Source organism: Cloeon dipterum, chromosome 4, assembly GCF_949628265.1.
Source record: "Cloeon dipterum chromosome 4, ieCloDipt1.1, whole genome shotgun sequence".
Lineage (NCBI taxonomy): Eukaryota > Metazoa > Arthropoda > Insecta > Ephemeroptera > Baetidae > Cloeon > Cloeon dipterum.
The window spans coordinates 18,426,856-18,451,418 of NC_088789.1; the positions used below are offsets into that span (position 1 = coordinate 18,426,856).

At 43.0% G+C, this 24,563-nt stretch overlaps 1 protein-coding gene across 5 annotated transcripts in view; it reads left to right on the forward strand.

The window, feature by feature from the left end:
• Nucleotides 1–24,563, forward strand: part of dpy (dumpy) — a 122,226-nt gene that overhangs the window by 37,304 nt on the left and 60,359 nt on the right. For 4 of the 5 annotated variants that reach the window (XM_065489588.1, XM_065489587.1, XM_065489591.1 and 1 more), the window contains exons 4-23: nucleotides 3,612–3,716; nucleotides 4,688–4,804; nucleotides 14,000–14,131; nucleotides 14,434–14,549; nucleotides 15,529–15,781; nucleotides 16,109–16,351; nucleotides 16,949–17,068; nucleotides 17,412–17,906; nucleotides 18,313–18,447; nucleotides 18,503–18,736; nucleotides 18,796–19,320; nucleotides 19,379–19,564; nucleotides 19,621–19,863; nucleotides 19,918–20,349; nucleotides 20,603–20,896; nucleotides 21,001–22,986; nucleotides 23,045–23,233; nucleotides 23,314–23,695; nucleotides 23,849–24,294; nucleotides 24,354–24,504. In XM_065489588.1, coding sequence (XP_065345660.1) covers nucleotides 3,612–3,716; nucleotides 4,688–4,804; nucleotides 14,000–14,131; nucleotides 14,434–14,549; nucleotides 15,529–15,781; nucleotides 16,109–16,351; nucleotides 16,949–17,068; nucleotides 17,412–17,906; nucleotides 18,313–18,447; nucleotides 18,503–18,736; nucleotides 18,796–19,320; nucleotides 19,379–19,564; nucleotides 19,621–19,863; nucleotides 19,918–20,349; nucleotides 20,603–20,896; nucleotides 21,001–22,986; nucleotides 23,045–23,233; nucleotides 23,314–23,695; nucleotides 23,849–24,294; nucleotides 24,354–24,504 — 6,784 coding nt within the window. The remainder of the gene's footprint in view (nucleotides 1–3,611; nucleotides 3,717–4,687; nucleotides 4,805–13,999; nucleotides 14,132–14,433; nucleotides 14,550–15,528; nucleotides 15,782–16,108; nucleotides 16,352–16,948; nucleotides 17,069–17,411; nucleotides 17,907–18,312; nucleotides 18,448–18,502; nucleotides 18,737–18,795; nucleotides 19,321–19,378; nucleotides 19,565–19,620; nucleotides 19,864–19,917; nucleotides 20,350–20,602; nucleotides 20,897–21,000; nucleotides 22,987–23,044; nucleotides 23,234–23,313; nucleotides 23,696–23,848; nucleotides 24,295–24,353; nucleotides 24,505–24,563) is intronic. The other variant, XM_065489592.1, reaches the window with a different exon arrangement.

A 24,563-nucleotide genomic window follows, 5' to 3' on the forward strand; every position in this document is an offset into this window, starting at 1 on the left:
TCATCTTTGGCATGATTTGCATCGTCTCATAAAATGTTATTGGTGGGGAAAAAACAAAACACGTCGATCAAGCACAATGCCAATATCAGTTTAATCAAAAAGGAAATTATCCTGGTTATCCAAAGCAGAATCGATCACGTTTTTGCTCGCACTATCACTCAAGGAATCTTTCCGCCGGCTCCGAAAATTATATTTCGAGCAAAAAGCGCCCAAGGTTCCTCCCATTGCTCTGCTCTTGTATCCAAAATAGCCCAAAGGCATTACTTGTTTTTGCTTACATATCTGTTTGTCTGCAATTGCAAGCACCAGTGCACCTGCCGCCGCTGCCAAGAGAGTTGGTTGATGCTCATGTTAATTCACTTTACCGTTAAACGCACAGCGCAGAGCCAGTATTATAAAAATGGCTACAAATAACAATGTGCGAATGTCGCTGGATTTATCTGATAAACGAGAGAGTTCGCTGCACCGTATAGGAGAAGATTTTCCATGCCAAATAATAAGGGACAGCACAATGAGAGCAGCGCTTGTCGAGCTGCGAAATTGGCTCGCCACCATAGCTCACTGCAAAATCAGCGTGTAATTTCGTCTGCCTGCGGTCGCAACCAAATCACACAAAACTCGCCGAGCTGATTAATTTCCCGAGTCACTGGCTTGTTGTGCACCGGCGGCGGTCGAGGCGATTCACGTTTGGAAAAAATTCCGCCTTCGATCGGCGGATGGGACGCCGGCTAATTCAATAAATTTCATCTCACGCACGTCCTGTCTGCATTGCTAACAATGACACCGCGTCCCCTCCGCATCTTGGCACTTCTTGTTGGCGTGATTTTAATTTTCGAGGATTTATGCACGATAAAAACCTGCAAGGTTTTGTGTAATATATTCTCTACGAAATATATTATAAATGCTAAAAGTTAAATTTTATTTTAACGCAATCTGCAGAGTTCCAAAAACATTTTGCCCTCGGTGCAGTTGATAAGATATATTTTTTACATCATTTTTTAAAAGTTTTTCAAAGGTGGATACGTTGAGACACAATGTCCAAAGTTTTATATCACTTCCTTACAAGTTTCTAAACATTTTTACTATATTAAGATTATAAATATAAACTTATACGATGGTGAAACCTTTATTCATTGAAATTGTGCATTTAAACTAGCGAAATACTTCATTGTAAGAGCAGTAAAATTCATGATGTCGTCGTAAAATAAAAATAATTAATCGCTTCACTTTGATTTCTTTTCAACAAGTTGGCGAGCAAGCAAAAAGGCTGCTTTTATTTCATACCTCAGGGTACTAAAAGCCAGGGTGAACGATCTGGCGGCAGAGGCAGCTCCCGAACTGACCAGCCTCTAAAATAAAACGGACTTTTTTGCCGTTGATGATGCGGCTGGGAAATCGTCCGACGCTTTATTTCGCCGATGTTAATTCCGCCGCGAGTTAAACAGGTTTCGATTTCGTTTATGAGCTCGGCAATTCATTTTCCAGCGCGGCATCAGGAAGAGCGAGAGATCTAAGCCCTCTGATGCGACACAGCTTTTCAGTATTTCTATCTCGTGCAATTAAAAGCTGTACATTTAATTTCGAGCCGAAAGCTGCTGGTATATATACCGTGGCTGAATACAAAGCGGAGAGACTGATTTTTATCAGTTTGTTACACCTGCACATCGCATGACTCGAGCACGCGTATTTAGATACACGTCGGTCGTAAAAAATGCAACGAAATTCGTCCCAAAAGCAGCAGAAGCCGCCTCTGCACACTGCGAGTGCGGTTAATTTTAAAATGCAGAGCTCGGCTCGCATTGGAACAGAGGACAATCACCCAAGCGAGTTTGCTTTTTTATGGAGCAACTCTACGTATGTACTCACACATGTGCACTCGTTCTTTCGCTCTTTGATAATTACATTTCTCCGCTCCTATCGAGCGCAGAGAGGTCGTATGTTATATTATTGTTATTCGCCTTGCTTGCTGCGGCGACCTCTGCGCTCCGATTTTAATTCGCTGCCTCGTACGGTTTCGCGACCCCAGGGGTTTCGCATTCAAATCTCCGCTCTGCGTGACTCGCAGGCCAGCCTTTGTTTTTGCAGAAAGTTCCAAACGTGCGGTGTTTTAATTGCGTTTTGATTGGATTCGCTAATGCACCCCTGACTTTGATTGATATTGAGACTGTGAGATCGGCCGTGAGATTTTTTTTCAACCAGAGAAATTAACATTAAAAATTAGCTTTGTTGCATTCAATTTAATTAAATCCAATATTGAATCATTTTACGACCACAAACTGCCTTGGAGTTGTAAACACTTTCATCCGCAATTAGAAAAGATTGTTGTATAACCAATTGCAATTCACTTTTCGGTTTGAAAAGGAAAACAACGACCTTTATTACGTAATTTTCTTCTCGTGGCAAATAAATATTACTTGGAAATGATTTTGCCGGAATGCTGCTGCTGGGCAAAAATTGCAGGAGCGGATAGGAGTTGTATAGCTATTTTTCTGGAAAATTTTACATGCAGCTCTCGGCATTGTTTCCAGTTTGCATGAGATGCTCGAGCGAAAATAATTACAGCGCTCTGCACTCTCGGCTCGCTATACGAACCTGTACGATTAACAATCGCATATGATTCTTGTGCGTAATTAAAAGAGCGTTCATTAGATCGAGTGTTGACTCGCAATTAAATCTGAAGAAGAAATAATCATACACAAAGGGGAATAACTCGCGGCTACCTGTGCGGCGTGCAAACTAATTGTCTTGGCTCGCTTGTAAATATGAATGACAAAAAGCAAAAGGAAATACGCGCGCGCGACCTTTTCTGGCATTTCCTTTCCCACTTTTTTCGACGGGAAAATTCCAAGCGGTCATGCAAATTGCACATTCCCCCTCGATGGATTTTTGCACGTCGAAAGGTTGAAATGCCAGGTGATTTTGTATGCTCGACGGGTTTCGTTTTCGTCCTGCGAAATGTCAACGCTCAGCAAACACTTTTCCCCGCGGCGGCAATACGATTCTCCGCACTCCGCGTTGTTTCCTTTTTCGCGGCGGCTGCTTTCTTCCGCTTCCATAGGCACAGATAATGTATATAGCAACAGAAGAAAACAACCCACACGCGTGGTTATTAAAAAGTCATTAATCCCTTCGCGGGGGGATTTCGTTTGCGTTTCACGCTTCATGTGAGCAAGTAAGACGAGAACCGCGACGAAGATAAGCTATCATTAGAATACACGCGCGTATTTATTCTTGAAAACAAATAAACAATTTAATTCGTACTTTTGCTCAGCTGAGTGTTAAGAAAGTCGCTGCATGCCGAGAGCAGCGGTTTCTCGTTTCAATCGCGCGTTCTGCTTGAAAAAGTGCAAAAACAACGTGTCAATCTGAGTTTCCGCCTTTGATCGCAATTTTAAAGGATTGTTTCGTGAAGTAAAAGCAACTCATGCAACGTAATAAGATGAATTGAATCAAACAGTCGCTGGGAAAATTACACAGTCGCGGACGTGTGTTTATTTTGAATTACCCACCCGATACGGTGCGCCGCCAATTTTCTACAAATTGCACCCGACGATAAATCAGCGTCGGATTTCGGACCCGTTTTAATTTGTTTGTGAATCTCTTTTTTCCAGGCGACTGTAAGTCAGAAAAAGGAATCGAGTGCCAGAACGGAGCGTGCCTCGATTCCCAGTGCCACTGCAACGATGGCTATGGCGGTTGCAGCTGCGAAGTACCTGGTGAGTATCATTTTTTCGGTCATTTGTCGATTCTTGTCTACTGTTTAGTTTAAATTTGATTTGAATGGCTAAAAGAATATTGAAAACAATTTCAAATATTGGCACAATTTATTTGCGAATATTTTTATGCATGTATAGGGCACACCTAAAATTTTTATTTATTTCCGTAAGCTTAGAAAAGTAGAAGCTAATTTTTTAACATAATAACGCAAATGCAATGTTTCCCTCCATTTTGGCTCAAAAATTTAATTTTTCCCCGTTTCCAAACCATGAAATAGCTAAAGAGACTACAGGGGAGTAAATAAATCGAATTGAAGGGAAATGCTGTTAATTAAGAATGAGGTCATAATTACATATGATGACGAGAAAAAATATTGACATAATCTGCTCAGAAATACTTCGAAAAATAAAACATCCATTAGTACAATCCATTATTACATCACTCTTTTCATGTTAGATACAATAGTTTGAATCACACTATACCTCATTTCCCCTCGAGTAAAACGTTCTAAAGATATATGTACATTAAGAACCTTTATTTACATTAGCTGCATCAATCATATTTCCGTTCTTGACATCTTAATTACACAACTGCGATGCAAACCTTTTCATACGAATCGAGGTATGCGTAATAAAAATGTAATAAAAAATGTCAGTAGTCTGGACTCTGGAACCGTGTAGCACATCCTCGAATTACCTCATCACTATACGTCATTTTGGCATTCACAGCTATGCATTTCATCACAAAAGAATGTGATCCGTTTCGTTAATTTGGCACAGTGCCAATTAAACGTAATCTGGACAATATTAACTATATCTTATTAATTAATTATCTCACGGAGTACGCAATAATTATTAGCATAAATTAACTCATCACAATAGAGTGTGAATGTGACAGGGAATTTTACAGCTTCTACGAGACTACGTATAGAATTGGGAATAATGCTGATTTTTTGTTTTAAATTTTCCAGACGAAAACGAGTGCAAATATCGTCCCTGCGACGTGTTCGCCCACTGCACAAACACTTTGGGCAGCTTCCATTGCACTTGTTTCCCAGGGTACAGAGGCGACGGCTTCCACTGCGAAGGTAAGTTCGATTTTCCATTTGACTGTGTTATAAAATCATACAATGATAGAATCCATTAAGAAAAACATCTTCTCGGAAAGCAGCGTTTAAAATGCGCGTTATAAACTAATTGCAAGGAAACCACGAAATATTACTGCCTCTCGCGTAGCATGAAAATGAACTCCAAGAAGAAACCAGTTTTCTCTGCCTCTTTTTTTCACTCTCTTTCCTCCATTTTTCCCAGCATCCACTGCTTTCGGCGAATGTTTTATCTCTGTCTCGTCCGCTCAATTACCTCCGATCTAATCCGTGCGCATGCAGATTCCCTTAAAGTCGCTTTTCACACATCCCAAACGCATTAGGATGTGTTCCCATCGCGTGCGTTCACCGCTACGCGACCTGTGAACTGTTCCATCATCCGCCCGCGTTTCAAACTGCATATTTATTATACAGCACGTGTGTTTGAATTGCAAATCGATTGTTCCGCGGCTAAATTGACGCGTTTCGAACACCTGCCCGCGGCGGCTTGCTCGTCCAAAATTATGTAAATCCTGAGAGATCGTGGATACGTGTTTCTCGCGGTGTAAATACCTTAAATTACGGAGTAAAAAGGTTTTTCGGACGGAAGCTTCACCAATTTATTTTTGGTAATAAAAAAGGACGCACGCGTAAATCTATGAAAACGCCGACAGAGACTGCGGCTTGGCTCTCGCGCGCACCGTACCGAAAATAAAATAACAATAAATTGTGCTCATCTGTTCTCACGCTGCATTATTATTGTTATTTATTGAGGATCACGATTCTGTGCGCGGTGTGTTAGTGCTCGCGCTTTTGTGCTGGATGCTGCGATCTGAATCACGCTTTCCTCTCATCCGCATGCAGGAACGTGAAAAATGCGCGCGGACGGCAAACAAAAACAGAGAAAAGATAAACAAAACACGCGGCTAAGACCAATTTACTCTTTTCGCTGCGCAAGGCGCCTGGTTTATCTGTTCCATAGTCGGCTTTGTTCTCTTTCCTGATTCCGCGGATGCTTGAAACGAGTGCGAAAATAAGTTAATTGGACGACATGGATGCTCTCGGTGCCATTTTTGGCGAAGCAGCTTCGTCGTCAGGAATGCACTTGGACAAGTGCGTTTTTTGCTTTCCCTTTTAAATTCATTGCGTCTCATTAAAATCTAGACCACACACACATAAATATCGGTGCAGGGCATTTCGGAGAATCCAAGAGTGAAAGCCCTCGAAAATATTTGATGCCATAAACCCCAGATTATCGTTTTCATTCGCTGCACATTATTGGCCGGCTCGCCACAGAATTGCGTAATCGTGTATAGTTGTTACGAAACTGAAAATCGTTTCGCAGATCAGAGAACAAAGAAAAGGCGTGAATGTGATCTCGATTTTATTGAATATAATAAAGTAATTGAGTAATCAAAGTCGCGACACCTCGATTGTAATTAGACGAAGGCCTGGTGCTGATGAATTGATAATGACAAGTCTCGTGGCACTTAACATTTGTTCGTCACGGTGAGGTGTCAATTAATATGAAAGACGTATGCAGGTTATATAGCCTTAATTCATGTATGTCTTGGAGGATCTTGGTTTGTGTCGCACTTGATTATTTATTTCCCTATGAAAAGTGTCACACATCGTTTGAATCTCCACTCCAGTGGACGAAATAGAAATTGAACACATCTCAAGACTCAATTTATAAAACAGCATGGGGCATCTTGGATGTAAAATAACTTTTTGTTGATGAGGAATCTCAATTGTCAAGTGTCGGTTTATTTTTGGATCATGTCGTCATCATTCACGCGTCCTTGCGGATAAGTTGTTGCTCCCGACAGAATCCCTCAAGGCTTACAAAATTTGTACCACCCGTTACGCGTGCAGCAGTTGGCAAGTGAAAAAATTAAATCATAAATCGTACCAAATCAATTTGACATAGCCGAGGATTGTGCTCAAATTACGCTGTTATTTCGCTTCAAATTGCTGCCCTTGCTCGTCTCATGCTCATCGAACGAGCGCGATATGCCCGCGGCGCAGCAGGAAAATCGCATTTTTCTGCTCAAAGTCAGGACGACGAATGCTCGATAAAGCGGTCATAGTGCGCTGCCGGAGAAAAAGGACAGGTGGAGGCAGAGCGAGATAATAACACGGCTAATCAGACGAAATGAAAAGTGTATTAAACACGCACGCAGCGCGGCCGCGGAGAGAATCGGCGAGCGGGAGAGCAAGGAGGAGTTCTCCGCTTGTCTATGCGAAGGGCATTGGTCTTGCAGAGAGGGGCCATTGCTCCGCATATGCACGCTTTGCGGCGCCGAGAGAAGCCTTTGGGCACGGGGGCCGGCCGTCATAGACCGCGCCGCCGAAATCGAGCGCAAAAAATTCATCTGAATAACTCGGCAAATAACGAACCGATCGAGAAGCATTTCAAGAGCGAGATATTCGCGCAGGCTCGATTACTTGCTGATTTCATTGTGCATAGATCTGAAAGGATTGTTGGAAAAGTGCAAGTGGCTCTTCTGAAAAAAAAAATTAAAAGCGTATTGTGGATGATACGAGTTATTTACTAAAAAGAATCACGCGGTCTTTGTCGGGCGGAACACGTTTCTGTACTGATTGGATCAGGTACACACACGAATCAGGTATTGCCTGTAATGACGGGCAGATGCCTCCGTGGAGACGCTCGCCGCGGAAAGTGAAAGTCGCCGCAAAGAGAGGGTAATTGAAGCATTATTATTTTCTTGACCACACACTTACTTCTCGTTTCTCAGTGCTTTTTCTCTTGGTGTCCACTATCAATTTGCTGCTCAGGCGAGAAGCGCAATTCCGAGCAGATTCACGACCGCACTTTTATCTCCAGCAGCGAATTTTATTTTATTTGATGGGCGGTCCGAAAACTAGATGGAACCGAAAATAGTTAATCAAGCGAGTTGTTTACGGGCAGTGATTCTCACGTCTTTCACGAAATCGCTGGAATTTCGTTTAATTTTGAAAATTGCTTTTTCCTTTCAAGCGGTATCAGGATTTTTAATTATTTATTCAACTTTTGTTGGCATTTGAAAGCAATTTGTCATATGCCCAGCTTTTTTCTGCCAAAGAATGAAAGTAAGAGAGTGCACGACCATTCGCGTTACGAAATACATTGGTGGCTATAATATCTCTGACGAATCGTCACATCTGGCACCAACCAACAGAAAGCGAATAAGACGTTTTGAAATTCCCAAGGATTCTTTAATTCTTTCGATGAAAGTTTGAGACTGGTTGAATCTCCGTCATTTGGATTACAAATGAGTTGTAAAAGACTTTTACATTTTCATTCACGACGGTTCTCATTTAAGTATAAGCTCTTAAAATATCATAAACGGGAGTTGTCAAACATCATTTTCGTATTTTATTACGCGTTCGTGACCGAACAAACTACACCTGACAATAATTCCCGCTCAAATGCTCTTAAGCGATTTGCATTCGATAATAAATGGACTTATACGCTTTATTTAATTTATTTGTTCTGCGCTGAAGATACTCTGAGATTTTCTGAGAAACATGGCGTTTTCCTAACCGATAAATCATAATAACAGTTGCGACGGATATCCACAGAAAGAAGCGAGAGCAGCAGATAAATTATACAGCAATGCGACAAAGTACAAATTATATACGCGCTCGCGCGCGAGACGATACTTTTTCTTCTTTTCGTTTGCGCAGCTTGTCGAACGTTGGAGGAATCATTAATTGATGTTAAATTACAAAAAGATCAACGGCCTTCTTCTCTCGTGCGCGCGCGAGCGGACATCAATCAAGCTTCTCTATTTATTCCACTTTGCGTGTGCATACGTTAGTGCCGGACAGCCTTATTAAAAAATTCTAATTGCGCCGGCCAGCGCTGGCGTGATCGAAAACCATTAAAATAATTCGCTCCATTTTTGTCCTGCAAATCTCATCAGCGATTCTCAATCGTGCCTTTGTTTTAATAATCCGCCATCGTGCATCCTGTCGTCTCTGCGTCTACGCTTTTTTAATTCGAGTTCAAAAAACTCATCGACAGCTGCTCGTGCACTAACACTCACTTGGTGCATCACATTTGTTTTGTTTATATGGCCGTGGCATTAAAATCCACCTTCCGCAGGATGCTGGGTAGAGTCTTTTCAAAGGAGGCGCGGTGGTGCACTCTGCGATATTGCACGGCGCTGGGCCATTATTCCTAACTGTTCTTCTTGCGATCAGTCGTGCTTGCGAGGAGAATTTCACGAGTTCCAATTTATTATCGCGCCAAATAAGCATGAAATCGGCGTTTAGTGCCGCAGCAATAAAAAAGGGTGCCGGCGCTCACGAAATTAATCGCGCGAATATCAAATTAGGGAACGAGTGTCTGGCGTGGGGAACAATAATTGAAATGAGACACGTGTCATAAAATAGATTTAAAGAGTCATAAATCATGACGATTTCTTAATCTATTGGTGGCTATTTTCTTTTAAATTTATCTTATTTTTTAAAATAAGCGACACAAGTAAGCGATAAAAACTGCGAGTTCTCATGCTGTGTTTTTGTGCGAAAATATCTAGTTGTATTTTATAATGAAGTGTGATATCGAAAAATCGTTGCAATTATTAAGACCTGTTTGAATGACCATGGCACACTACTACTCTTGCAATCTTACCACCCTACTATCCGTTTATAAAATTCCAATCTAAGAGCAGATAAATTGTTGGTATAAATTTTCATTCTTACAGCTTTTTTCTTTTGAAGCCATACGTCATTTCCTTCCTCCACGCATTGCTAGCCGGCAAGAGATTTACACTCCAAGCTGAAATTTAAATTTTTTACCGCCCGTTCGTATCCATTCTGCACTGCTGGCTTGGTAAAGAGGTCACCATGTTGAGCGCAGCTCGTGTAAATCTGCCAGTTACAATACGGCACACACTCTCATTATAATAGTACGCCTCACCAGCACTCTTTCATTTTGGCTCTCTCCGCTTGAAGAAAAAATTAAAATGCAAAACGGCCACTCCTTTTGTTTTTTCACCTGACGTCACACACACTTTGCGGACTCTTTGAACGTTACGTTATTGAGAGGTTGGCAGAGGCTGGCTGAGCCGCATCGTTTGTTCCCTACTACTACAAATTACGGCGCTGCTTTTGTTATTGTTCATTGCATTGAGCAATTCTTTTGGCTAATCAAAATGACGCTATTGCGGTTGCAGAGTTGTCCCACATATAAAACACTTGGCAGCGTGCAATTCATTTCCATAACGCTGTACAGGCTCATTTCTACTTTTCCGCCTTCGGATTTCTTTGGATTTCAGCCCATTAACACGTTCTCTTACTTTCCATCAAAGAAAAAAACAGTCCGTTTAAAATCGCATTGCAAGTCATACTTTTCCTCGTTAATCTTGATCGGTCTAGAAATCATTGCTTGCGTGTATCAACAAGTGTAAAAGTAATCTTTCGCGAATCGCTCTCTTTCCAATGAATCATCGCGCGGACGTGATTTCCCTGCAGCCCAGAGCGATTGCGAAGTGCATAAACTGATCTCCTGACACGACTCGTAAAAATGACTGTTAACCTGCAGCAAGTTTTAATAAATAAAAAAAAACGAGCGTGTGTTAAATACGTCTGAACGCGCACCCTTTCATTTTGACCCAGATACCGCGTACTTGCAAACATGATTTGAGATCCGTGTAAGTGCAGACCAATGTTCAGCGCATTTTAGCCAGCCAGCCGATATACAAAAGCGAACACACACATTCACATTAGTGTGTCAGACCGTGCATTCGTTTCTTCGCGAGCTGTCTGCAGCAGGAACAACAACTGTTGGTCATCCAACTGTTTGAGATTTGCACTTCGCGATAAGCGTGCGAGAAACGAGTGTAAATATAAATGGGAATTAAGTCACGGAAGCGGCGGCGTTCTCCGTTTATCAAAAGAATGACTGGAACGTACAACCGAGTGATACACATAATTTACTATGGCCGCGTTTTCTAACGCCGAGCTCCACCCAAGAGTAAATATAACAACGGCTCTTAAAAAAATTAGCTTTCCAAGGAGCACGCCAGACGGCTGACACAAACTATTAACCTTTTTGTCCAGATGCAAATGAATGAGCGACAGTATTTGTGCTGAGCGTGACACTGGCTTTACTTTTCTTTTTTGTGGGACACGAATTTCGGGGACGCTTGGTCCAGATCAAGCAGCTTTGTATTTCTGTCACGTTTACAGTGAAGAAATATACTTCCATTTTCGTATAAAAATATAAAAAAGCCATCATAACGGAGAAGGCACATAAAAAAGAAAAAAGGCAAACAAGCTCTCCTTTTAATCCATTTTTCAAGACCTTGCTAAGAAAAGAGAAAATCGGTTCCTTTTTGTTAGACAAAATTCCCTTGTGGAGACGGCCATTGCAGACACAACAATGCTTTTGTTGGAAAAATTCTCAAGGAAACTGCGGCGTAAAAGATAATGAAAATTTCATGAATAATTTATGGTATATCTGCAAAGGAGCCGTTTTCTCCTCGCAAGGCTACCTCATATTGTTTTTAGCGACTCACATACACGTCGATGGTCTCCCCTATACCATGCATAAGAGTGTATGTGTGACGAATTTTCTCTCATGATATGCATTTCAGGACAGTGGAACAGGTGATGCAGCAAGAATAGCACAAAATTTAATTGTTTTCTCCTGCAAAGCGCCGTGCGGAGAGCTAATTGCCATTGTTTCTCGTTAACACAGTTCTCTGACCTTTTTCCAATTCGACGAAGAAACTTTTTTCCACTTTTTGTCAGCACTTCGGCAGTCTATTAGTTATGCGCATAGCCATTGTTTGGACCTCAATGTCGCATTTCAATTTCGTTTTCAAGGTGAGGCGATATGAAAAAGAGAGCAATATCACAGGCGCCTCTGCGTTGATATACGCTCACGCAAAAAATGCCTTGTGCCCACTGACTCAATTCTGCTCTTGATTTAGTCAGGAGCCGATAATCCGAATTAAAGGCAGTAGGTGTTGGGTGTGGTCGTGGCAGGAGACCTTCCCTTTCCGAGGTTAACCGACCAGCAAATCATTAATACACTCACACTGAGCAGGTTTTCAAGCCGGAAGAATGCAAAGTATAACATTTTCTTGGGAAAATTGCAAAATTGAATATAATAATGCTCGCAGACTGCAACAGCTTGAATGCACTTTTAACGTCTTCTATGGTAAGCGAGTAGCTTCCTGCAAGTTACATAACTAACGCTGTAAATTCTCAAGGCGAACCGCATTTTGATCAAAACAGTACCACCCACCCTAATGTGTTGCCAGCCGATTTTATGGTATTATCACACGCTTAATGGTATGAATAAATTCATGAAGCTCGGTGCAAACCAGAACATAAAGCGTCTCTTCCGAAAAGAAACGTAACACCCTGCCTGCGCTCACGAGCGAGGGAAACATTTTTTGCTTAGTCGGACATGAAATAAATCACCTTCTTAAGATGACAAGAAAGAAGTTTTGCAGCAAAAAGTGGCACGCGTATTTTTTCTTTACAAATGCTTATAATAGCCTAAATATGGAATGCGCTCGGAGATATTATTCACTGCCATCGCAGGTATAGAATCACGCTCCTCAGGGTGAAAATAAACAATAGAGAAAAAAACCCAGTGGGGATCGAGGGTCAATTCTTTTAACAAAGTACCAGTCGTTGCATCGCGTCGCTGGACTTCATAAAAGCGCCACTTTTGTGAAAAGATGGCCAGCTACACATATTACAGATTTTCCTCTATAAAGCAGGAATTTTCTTCTTGGCAACAAGTTCTGAACTTCTTCTTTCTCTTTTTGTTTGTTTCAAACATAAATTATACTATTTTCACAGAGGGTTTGAAAGGATGATTACGGCTAGTGGCAATGAAACCGAAAAAAAAACAGTTTATGTATACCGCAAAGCTTTGTTTGCAAAACATAAATCAAGCAGCTGTAACAACCTGAATTAATTCCTATGAGAAGAGCTGAAGATTTTATTGCTCGAGTATATGACCATCATCTGTTGTCTGAAGTAATTGAGAAATTTTCCGGGAACAAACGGCCCTCTATTTTACACGATTGCGTTTCACACCTAAAACATGGATTTTTTGTCTTCCATTAAGAAAATACTCGCGGGGGAAAATTGGATTTATGATCCGACCTGGCTACTTTATAAGTGGGATCTTCTCTCGTGCAAGCGGATGAAGCAAAAACGTTTACTTGAGCACATCCACAATCATCCCTGGTAAATTCCGTTGGAAGGTGAACAAACCGTCATAAAACTTTATACGAGATGAACTAAAAGTCGTCTGCTGTACGCATAATGCGTTTTTAGCATTTCGGCGCCGCGTGTAAGCGGCTTGACTGTGTTGTCATGACACAAAGGACCTTCTTTGTCCTCTCGAAAGAATATTAAAGACTTTTCGTGAAGATAAAAGACGAAACCCCGACTATCCAGACCGTGCAGTCCGCCTGTTAAAGCGTGCGTGGGCTGTTGCTGCTAAAAAGACACGAGGAATCTCAATCGCCGCAAATCTCCGCAAAAAGAATCGCCTTTTCTCTGGAATCGCCTCGCATTTAGAGAGTAAACAGCACTCATTGCTTGTGTTCAAGACGGGTTAACATACGACTTGAATAAACTAACGAAAAAACCTAAAGGTCAAACACTCGCACTACCCGTTTTACTTGTTTTACCTCCGTGAAAAAGCGCACACTTTATTTTAACAACATATATGCAGATTTTTCAAGGCAACTTTAAATTTTACAATTAATGTGAATGTGAAGCCTCCGCGTTGTCCATTAAAAGCAGGATCTTATTGTTGCCCAAAAACAATGGAGCATCTCAAAATATTGATAATTTTATATTAAAAAAATTAAAAAATCCCAAATTTAAAATCTGTAAAACTTAATTTTAGTCTGTTCTCCCAAACAAATTAAAGCGATACCAAAACTGTTCAATTTTAATTTTGGGAACAGAGAAGCTGGAATAATTTTCATGGTGTTAACTGTTAAAAGAAGTTAATATTCAAATTTTACCCGCAAGGGTGTTTATGTTAATAAAGTCAAAATCTTTATCAAAACGTAATAAAAATCTCTAATTTCATCTAGAGATTTTCCTACTGTAAATCTTAAATTTGAGTGTTTGAAAATTTAAATTAATTAAGTATCATCTTCGACTGATGAAATTCAATGACTAACGCATTAATTCCAATTGTTGCAGACATCAACGAATGTGATGACCCCGCAGTGGCAGCTAGGTGCGTGGCCAACGCAGAGTGTTGTAACCTGCCGGCGCACTTCCTTTGCAAGTGTCTGCCCGGCTTCGAGGGTGACGGAGAGGTTGCCTGCACAGGTCAGTTTGTTTGTTTGTTTGTTTCTGCTCACAATCAGTGCGATTTCACACCTGAAACAAACACGTAGATGCGTGTCTAATTGACAGCGTCATTAGGTACAGCAGCCGCGCGCCTGTGAAAAGTAGAATATATTCACGGCGCGGAGCTAATGAGCTAACGAGGTGACAATTATTGATTGCCACCAGCCGCGCGGCGGTATTTTCGTACCCGACGTGACTGTTTATTTTATTACTCTTGAGATGCAAAGTGTGGTTTATTCCGAGTACAGTAATTGAGAATGTTGTAATTTTTTTCTTCGCAGACATCAACGAGTGTGCGCGGGCCAACGCCTGTGGTCTCAACGCTCTGTGCCAGAACACACCAGGAAATTACACCTGCGCGTGTCCTGAGGGCTTCCAAGGCAACCCTTACGATGGGGTGAGTAAACTTTTTTACGTTTCTTTATAAAACACTATATTTGTAACTGATTTCAATTTTTGGTATTTTATAAGCCAACTAGAGTTTATTTTAAATTATATGAATTTAAAAACCATTCAATTAGATTACCTTAAAATATGTAATAACACTCTTCTCGTGAGTGGATATTTTTTGGGGGGATTTGGTATCTTTTTTAACTTTTCCCACTGTTTTAAATCTTTTTTTGTCAGAACTAGCAAACTATTTAAAATTTCTCCTATATCAAGAAACTTTTTTTAAATGTGTTTATGCTTTTATTTGATTTTGAAACTTGCATAAAATTTTTAAAAAAATCGAAATATAATTGAGCGCAAAAACTTTAAGTATCATATGTGAACAAAAATCAGTCAGAACTATCCAAACTGTAATTTTATTATTATTACACTATCCCAACATCATCAACTCTAATTTTTGTCTCTTCCTCAAGAGATATTCGAAAATATTGCTTATCGAGAGTTCAGTCTTTTTTAACTAGTTGGACTAGTTGGGATCTGAGGATGATGGATACTGGAGAATGCACTTTTTCTTGTTAGACCTGTTTTGGAGACACAGGGGAGGGAATGGGAACATAGTCCAAGGACATGCGCACTGCGCATCTCATTCCAGAATTCACAGCTGTCTCCAGTTTTCCAGTCTTTGTTATTGTTTTCATGGTTTGAATTCAATGAATTTAAAACTACTTTACGAGTTTGACAGCTGTTATTCTTGATTTATTTACCGTCAATGGAACGTCTCCTACAAACTATCAATATGGCAAGGTCTGTAACATTGTAATATTTCCGTCAATCGTTCTAGTTAGCGATTTTTTTTTGTCAATTTTGAACTATCGTCCCCTTTTATCTAATTAACTTGTTCAGAAAACCCTATACATATATTCGTCTCAGCTAGCGAAATATTTATAAAAACTCTGCTGTAACAATGTTTGTTGTTGTCTTTTCAGTGCGTGGACGTGGACGAGTGCCAGAGCAAAAGGGCGTGCGGAAAGGGCGCGATTTGCTTCAACGAACTCGGTGGATACAGGTGCGAGTGTCCACAGGGTTCCGAGGTCGATGCCAGGACCGGCGAATGCACGGACATGGACGAGTGTGCGCGCAGCCCTTGCGGAAGGGACGCCCTGTGCTCAAACATGCCCGGCAGCTTCAAGTGTGCCTGTCCTCCAGGCTACAAGGGCGATCCGATGGTGTCTTGTTCTGGTGAGTCGCGAATTTTTGGAACAATTTTCCCTGTGTACATACAAAACTACTTAGTCCGCTAGGTCTACGCGTTAATTTAGATAGATAATTCACAGTTTTTTCATATTAACAGACAAATTCCTCCTTCATTTACATTTTTTTTAATTTTACAATTTTGCTATGATATTGTAATAATTAAAACTTCTCGGAACAAATTATGAAATGACAAAAATTTTAATTTTAATCATCTGCAAATCATAACAGCTTTGATTAATCTCAATGATTTTTTAAAAATGAAACAAAACTTTCAATATTAAATTTAAAAACCAAACTAACAAATTAACACAGATGTGGACGAATGTGCAAACAACCCTTGCGGAAAGGGTGCCGAGTGCACCAACATGGATGGTGGGTACAAATGCATCTGTCCGGCTGGCTACTCAGGCATCCCTGAGAAGGAGTGCGTGGACATCAACGAGTGTGGCCGTCCTAACTCGTGCGGCGTCAACGCAAAATGCATCAATCTGGAGGGATCCTACCAGTGTGTCTGTCCCGAGGGATTCACTGGACAGGGCCACTTGTTCTGTGAAAGTTAGTAAATTTTCGGCGAGGATTTTGGTCAGCTCGTGTGTGGTTCGGCTGTCTGCTGGTTTTGTTCTCTTGGTTGAACGTTTTTGTTTCAAATGGCGCTCATAAATTAACTTATTTTAATTGTCTTGCCATTTGAGGCTTAAACAGGTTTATCTTGCAGCCCTGTCTTATATCCCACTTTCTACAAAATCCACTTATGGTCACACACATACAAACAAAATGAATTAGCCTGGCACCAGAACGAGTTTTTTTGGATCGACCATTGCTGATCACTTTCTGCTTTATTCTCCTCAATTTTTCCATATGGCTCACGAAACACACTTCGCCAGGCGTCTGTAACACAATTTTACACTCTTTTTCATCCTGCTCAGCGAGCGTATGCGAGGTTCGTTCGTTCAACTCACTTCGTGTTCTTGATACGCACTCTCATTTTTATGTATTCAGTGCATGCGACTTTGTTTTATGTCCGTTTGTATCTTTGTCTCAATCAGGTTGCCGAGCATTATATAAATTATGCTCCGCAGCTTTGTATTATTCATTCAAGATCATAAACAAATGGATTCTAATACCTGCGCTCTCGCTCTTTTTCCCATTCAGACGTGAACGAATGCAAGGATAGGCCGTGCGGAGCCAATGCTATCTGCACCGACACTATTGGCAGTTACACTTGCACCTGCAAAGAAGACTACACTGGAGACCCATACAAAGGATGTGTCGGTGAGTTATAACATCTCGCCGCGGCCAAACAAGGATATTAATTATTTCTCATTTTTGCATCCGCGGCATTAATCATACCGCGCTTAAGCGATGATTTCATTGCATGAATTACTGCTTACTGAGAGTATATAAATTTTAAATTTTACAAGCCTGGGTTTGGACGCCAGTAAAGTTTGTCACTTGACTGGTTGCGAGCAATTTAGCAGTTTGCCTTGAACCAAACCGCAGTAATGTTCCTCTTCACCCGGGATTAAATTTCCCCCTGTGAACTCTTTCTGCTTGCGACACTCGACACTCGGACAAACAAATAATGCAGCGTTTTCCATCATTCTCTCATCCACAGACATCGACGAGTGCCAAGTTTACGATCGACCTTGTGGCTCCAACGCCATATGCGAAAACGCAGCGCCAGGCTACAACTGCCTGTGTCCTCAGGGCTACACAGCCAAACCGAGCCCTGACGTCGCGTGCGAGCAAGTGGACGTCAACATTTTGTGCCAGACCAACTTCGACTGCGTCAACAACGGAGAATGCGTCGAAGGCCAATGCTTCTGTCGCGAGGGTTTCGTGGCACAGGGTGCTATTTGCGTCGACATCGACGAGTGCCATGCCAACCCTTGCGGACCGTTCGCCAGCTGTTCCAACACCATCGGCGGCTACCACTGCGAATGCGAGGCTGGCTACGTCGGTGCTCCACCCAGGATGCATTGCAAAGCGCCCTGCGACGATGTCAAGTGCGGACAGCATGCCTTCTGCAAACCTGATGGACAAGAAGCCTATTGTATTTGTGAAGAGGGATGGACTTACAACCCTAGCGATATTGGTGCTGGTTGCATTGGTTAGTATTTTCACTTTATCCGAATAACCATAACAAGTTTTTTTAACTTAATTAATAGTCCGTAATTGTTTTAGATGAATGGATGATCAATATTTAAATCTCAAAATCGCTATTTCAATAGGTTATATTTAGTTGAAGATATACCTACTAGACCTAGACCAGTCATGAAATAAAAATGGTTAAATTATTGCAAATTTATGATCATTCAATAAATTTTATACGCAAATTACTAAAAAAAAATCAACCACCAGTGCCTCCTGCACTGCTTTAGAGGCACAAATTGATAAGACTTTGTCTTGGTCAAACCCAAATATGAAAAAATTTAACATTAGGCATTTGTAAAAATTCAAATTTTTGGGAAAAAAATATATTCTCACTAACTCATCTTGTATCAAATTAATTTTAGACGTCAATGAGTGTGACAAATCTCACGGTCCTAACGGAAGATGCGGCGCTCACTCTGTCTGCACAAACATACCCGGTAGCTACAAATGCGAATGCGCTGCTGGCTTCACTGCAACTGCTTCAAACCAATGCATTGGTAAGCTATCTTGCACAATAAATATAACTTCATATTAATTAATTTATTTATTTAGACATTGACGAGTGTGCCAGTGGAGTAGTCTGCGGGGAGAGCGCAGTTTGTGTCAACAAGGTCGGAAGCTACAGCTGTGAATGTCCCGAGGGAACCATTCCGGACCCTGACCCCAAGGTCAGGTGCGTTGGCGTGGTCACTTGCAAGGTTGATGATGACTGCCCTGGAAATGCAAAGTGCGACAATTTGCACAGATGCTTATGTCCGGAACCGAACATTGGAGACGACTGCAGACGTATGATGACCTCAAAATCTTAATGTATTTGACATTAACTATTTAAATTTTAATTCTAGATCCTTGCGAGCAAGCTTCCTGTGGCCCGAACGCCCAGTGCAACCTTGTGCACGGTCAGGCCAAGTGCTTCTGCAGCTCTGGCTACACTGGTTCTAACTTGGGTGGAGTGCACAGCTGCATTGACATTGACGAGTGCGCCGCCAATCCATGCCCGTCTGGAGCTATTTGCAACAACGAGCCCGGCAGCTACTCGTGTCAGTGCCCGGGAGGAATGTCTGGAGATCCCTACAGAGGCGGCTGCCTGAAGGTAACCGAGAAAACTCCTCTGCCTTGCGGTCCGGAGAGGCCTTGTCCTGCTGGCGAACAGTGCGTCAGGGACGAGTTCATCGGAACCAGCGTTTGCATCTGCCAGCGCGGCTACACACGCGACACTGCCACTGGAAAATGCAAAGACGTCAACGAGTGTTTGGAGCAGGGCACAAAGCCTATTTGCGGGCTCAATGCTATTTGCAAAAATCTACCTGGTGCCTATGAATGCTACTGTCCACCTGGCTTTAATGGAAATCCCTACTCCCTCTGTGAAGGTAGATTCCGATTGTTAATTTAAAATAATTTTGTACAATTTTGTTTTATTTTTAATAGAATGCAACACGTTGGAGTGCCAATGCAGACCACCCTACCAAGTTGTTGGAGGTCAGTGCGTTCTGTCTGGCTGCTCAAAGACCGAGCTGTGCCCTGCTGGCGCTGAATGCATCACCATTGCCGGTGGAGTCAGCTACTGTGCCTGTCCTAAGGGCTTCAAGCCTTTGGCTGGTGGAACTTGTGAAGGTATGCAGTGTTATTTACGAAATTATTAAAACATACTAAATAAAACTTTCATCCAGATGTCAACGAGTGCTTGGAGGGTCGCAATGTTTGCGGTTTTGGAGCTGAGTGTATTAATAGGAAAGGCTCCTACGAGTGTGTTTGCCCTCAGGGCTACAGCGGAGACGCATTTAATGGCGTGTGCTCGCCTGATCAAGTCAGGTGCCGCGCCGATTCAGACTGCTCAGCAAACGAAAAATGTATCCAACCTGGCGTCTGTCTCTGCCCGCCTCCTTTCTTCACAGACGGCAACCAGTGCAAGAGTACGTTTTATTTACAATGTATGTTTGTTCCTCTATTAAAATTTTGTCACTTAGGTCCTTGCGAGAGGTACCCTTGCGGCATGAACGCAAAGTGCACACCTTCAAACCCACCAAAGTGCATGTGCGAGGCTGGATTTACTGGAAACCCCATGCAAGGCTGCGTCGATGTTGACGAGTGTCGAGACAATCCTTGCGCCTATGGGGCTCACTGCCTGAACGAGAAGGGAGGATTCAAGTGTGTTTGCGCCAAGGGCATGACTGGCGACCCCTACAGAGGGGGCTGCATTGGAACTGGCTCGACTAAGGCTGAGTGCGTAAGGAACACAGATTGTGCTGGCCCTCTGACTTGCGAGCAAGGTGCCTGTGTCAATCCTTGCGCTTCACTTCCCTGCGGAGCCAACGCGTACTGCGAGCCTGAAAACCACGCTGCTTGGTGCAGATGCACTGTTGGATTCAAAGAAGCTGCTAATGGTGCTTGCGTGTCAAGTGAGTATTTTGATATTTTATTTTTTTGCTAAGTAGACAATAAACTATGAATTAAAAAAGATAAATAACATTTAAAAAACGTTGAGAGCAAAAAATTAAAATTTCTGCACTTATAAAAAGTAAATTATACATCAAAACATTTGTTTTTAATAAGTTCTTTCTGTTTAATAACCTTATTGAGTTTCATACGTGCAATGGAATTATGACTTTTTGAAGAAAATATTTCATTAATGATTAAAATATTTCTTAATAGTGTGCGAGGGAGTTACTTGCGGCAGAGATGCCCAATGTATTCCCACATCTGAAGGACCAACCTGCAAGTGTATCGATGGACTCATTGGCAATCCATTTGCTGGCGGTTCTTGCTACCCTGACGTTTGCTCAGCTGCCAATCCTTGCAAGGAGCCTGCTGTTTGCATAGGTGGAAGGTGCAAGAGCCGGTGCGAAGGTGTTGTTTGCGGCATTGGCGCCTCGTGCGACCCAACCACTAGCAAGTGTGTCTGTGATCCGTTCTTTGTTGGAAACCCTGACTTGCTCTGCATGCCTCGTAAGTAAAATTTTAATTTCAAACTGATTTTCAATATAGAATATTTATGATTTAATGTAAAACGCATGAAATTCTTGCCTCTTAAAATTTTTCTCATCTTGCAGCTATTGTTCCACCTGCTTGCAACCCTGGCTGTGGAAATAACGCTCACTGCGAATATGGACCATCCAACCAGTGCGCCTGCAACGCTGGCTTCTACGGAAACCCTTACACAGGGTGTGGCACTCAGGAGAAGTCCTGCGGTCCATCGGCTTGCGGAAAGGGCGCCCAGTGCAGACAGTCCATCAGTGGTGTTGAATGCATTTGCCCTGCTGGATTCAGTGGCAACCCGTATGTTGGCTGCTCAGACGTCAATGAGTGCTTGGGTCAGACTTGCGGAAACAACGCTGTTTGCATCAACACAGTTGGAGGATTTGACTGCAGATGCAAGGATGGCTTTGCTGGAAATCCGTTCCACGTTTGTCTTCCTGCTGATGAAAGGAGATGCGCTGACCCTTCAACCTGCCCTTGCGGACCAGACGCACCTTGTCCTTCTGGACTCAAATGTGATAAGGGAAGATGCAAAGATCCATGCCAAGGAATCACCTGTGGAGCTCACGCTGTCTGTGATGCTGGAAAGTGCTTGTGCCCTCAGGGAACCACCGGAAACCCCAAGGAGAGCTGCAAACCAACCGGACAGTGCAGAAATGATCTGGACTGTGCGCAAAATGAAATCTGCTTCCAGCCTGGAAAAGGAAAGAGAAAGTGCGTTGACGCCTGCACGAAACTGCAGTGCGGCCCGAACGCTCTTTGCATTTCTGAAAACCACCGCTCTTTCTGCATTTGCCTGGACGGCTATCTCGGCAACCCCAGTGACTTGGGTGTCGGTTGCCAGCCACAGATTGAAACCATCAAGAGCCAGTGCAGCACCAACAAAGACTGTCCTACTGGTTTGATCTGTTTGGTTTCGCCTGAGGGAGTCAAGGCTTGTGTCAATCCCTGCCAGAGCGTGGCCTGCGGAGACCATGAAGTTTGCAAAATCCAGGGTGGGCTTGCAGTTTGCGTCTGCAGTGATGGATTCATCTGGAACCCTGTGTCATCAGTTTGTGAAAAGCCCTCCATTCCCGACTGCACCTCCGATTTGGAATGCTCGGCTCAACACGCATGCCGACCTGATGCTTTGGGAGTGCTCAAGTGCACACCAGTGTGCTTGGCTTTCACGTGCCCACAGAACGCCGCTTGCTACGCCGATCAGCACCAGGGCCAGTGTCAATGTCTACCTGGCTTCACTGGAAACCCCAACGATCGTAATGGATGCAAACCTGCTTTCAAAAACCAGTGCACCACAGATGCTCAGTGTCTGGAGTCGGAAGCATGCAGAGAAGTCGACGGCGTACTTGGCTGTTTCCCAGCTTGTCTGGGTGTGCAGTGCGGGCCACAGTCGGTCTGCGTGGTCAACAACCACGTCGCCCGCTGCCAGTGTCCTCCAGGACTGTTCGCCGGAAACCCCAACGACCCGGCCTCTGGATGCAAAAAGGTGCCTTGCGTCTATAACGTGGACTGTCCCACGCACCAGCTTTGCAACCGTCAGGACCACACTTGTTACGACGTGTGCGACACCGAGTCCTGCGGAGAAAACTCCATCTGCATTGCCGAGAACCACAAGGCCCAGTGCCAGTGTCCTCCTGGCTACAGAGGCAATCCACTGCCTGAAATCGAGTGCGTGCCAAGCGGAGTTTGCGATCCCAACCCATGCCACCAGTCTGCAATCTGTGAAGCGTCTGGAGTTTCCGGACACACCTGCAAATGCCCTGCTGGTCACGTTGGAGATCCAGTCACCACCGGATGCCATCCTGAGGGTCTCTGCCCAGGTGGAGACAAGGACTGTCCCCCTGATTCGGTTTGCGTTGGAGGAAGGTGCGCCAGTCCTTGTGACGGCGCTTGCGGACCAAACAGCCTCTGCAGCATCAGAGACAGAAAGCCGATCTGCTCATGCCCAGCTAAATTTGTGCCTCATCCATCCAGCGACCAGGGCTGTGTTCGAGTTGTTGTTGGCTGCAACAGTGACGCTGACTGTCTTGGCGATGTTTGCATCAAGGGACAGTGTGTTGGTAGGTTTATACCTTATCAAATTGTATTTCAAACCTCAATATTTTAATTGAATTGCAGTTGCCTGCCGTAACAATGAAGACTGCTCGCAAGGTGAGAGATGCGTCAACAAGAAATGTATGCTGCCCTGCGCCACGCACTCCCAATGTCTTGACGGACAAGCCTGCGTTAGTGGAGTTTGCTTACTTGGCTGCCGCAGCAATAAGGACTGTCCTGAAGTGCATGCCTGCGTGAACAACAAATGTCAAGGTTTGTCAAATTTAAATTGATTTATTTATTAATTTATCGGAATATTTGATTTTAATAAACATTTAAAAAATATTTTACAGATCCTTGTCAACTTGAGGGATCTTGTGGTCTGAATGCTATTTGCAAAGTGATTAACCACAACATCAACTGCGACTGTCCCAACGGATTCAAAGCCAACTCCCATGCTCAGCAAGGCTGCTTGCGAGAGGTTGCGATTTGCACATCTACCGCCCAGTGCCCTCAAGGCACCACCTGCCAAGGAGGTGCATGCATGCTGGGATGCAGTGACAATGCCGGCTGTGCTTTTGGCGAGCGGTGCACCAATGGAATGTGCTACAAGGTCTGCTATGGGCACAGCAACTGCTTGTCTGGAGAAGTTTGTATCGATGGAATCTGCCAGCTGGGCTGCAGAGGAGACGGTGATTGCCATCCCACCGAAGTTTGCATCAGCAACACTTGCAGGTACACAAAAATAATTTTTTATTAATCAATTCTGGTAATTGACTTGAAATTACATGAAAATGAAGTATAAGAGTTTGAATAGCGTCCTGCATAATACATTTATTCAAATGGATGTCGTAAAATTAATAAATGGTGATTCATTTAAACTTTTAGATGTGGAACTGGTTTTACTGCCAGTCCTACTGGCTGTCTGGACATCAACGAGTGTGCTGAGAACCCCTGCCATCCAACCGCAGAGTGCCAAAACATTCCTGGATCATACAAGTGCGTGTGCCCTGTTGGAACTGTTGGAGATCCATTCATTGCGCCAGGATGCACTGCTCCCAATGAGTGCGAATCAAATGGTGCTTGTTCTGAAAATTTGGCCTGCGTTGGAGACGCTGCTGGCATCCTTAAATGCGCTGATCCCTGTGGCAGCACGCTTTGTGGCCCTCACGCTATCTGCAGCGTTTACGATCACCACCCAGTTTGCTCATGCCCCGCCGGACACCTTGGCGATCCCAATGAGCTGGCTGTCGGTTGTTACAAGGTTGAATGCTTGGACAATGATGACTGCTCTGATGACAATGCCTGCGATTCTATTAGCAACAAATGCATTCGTAAGTTTTGATATAATCTTTTTTCGACAATTTCGATAAACTTTAAATAAATTTTTTAGACCCTTGCGATTTTGTCAACTGTGGGCGTGGTACATGCAAAGCAACTCAACACCAAGGAATTTGCACCTGTTATGAAGGATTTGGAATTGTCGATGGAAAATGCGTGGACATTGATGAATGTCTGGCCAAACCTTGCCACTCCACAGCTACGTAAGTAATTTTTTTATTTCTTTAATTTCTTCCCTACATTAATTTCATTCCAGCAAATA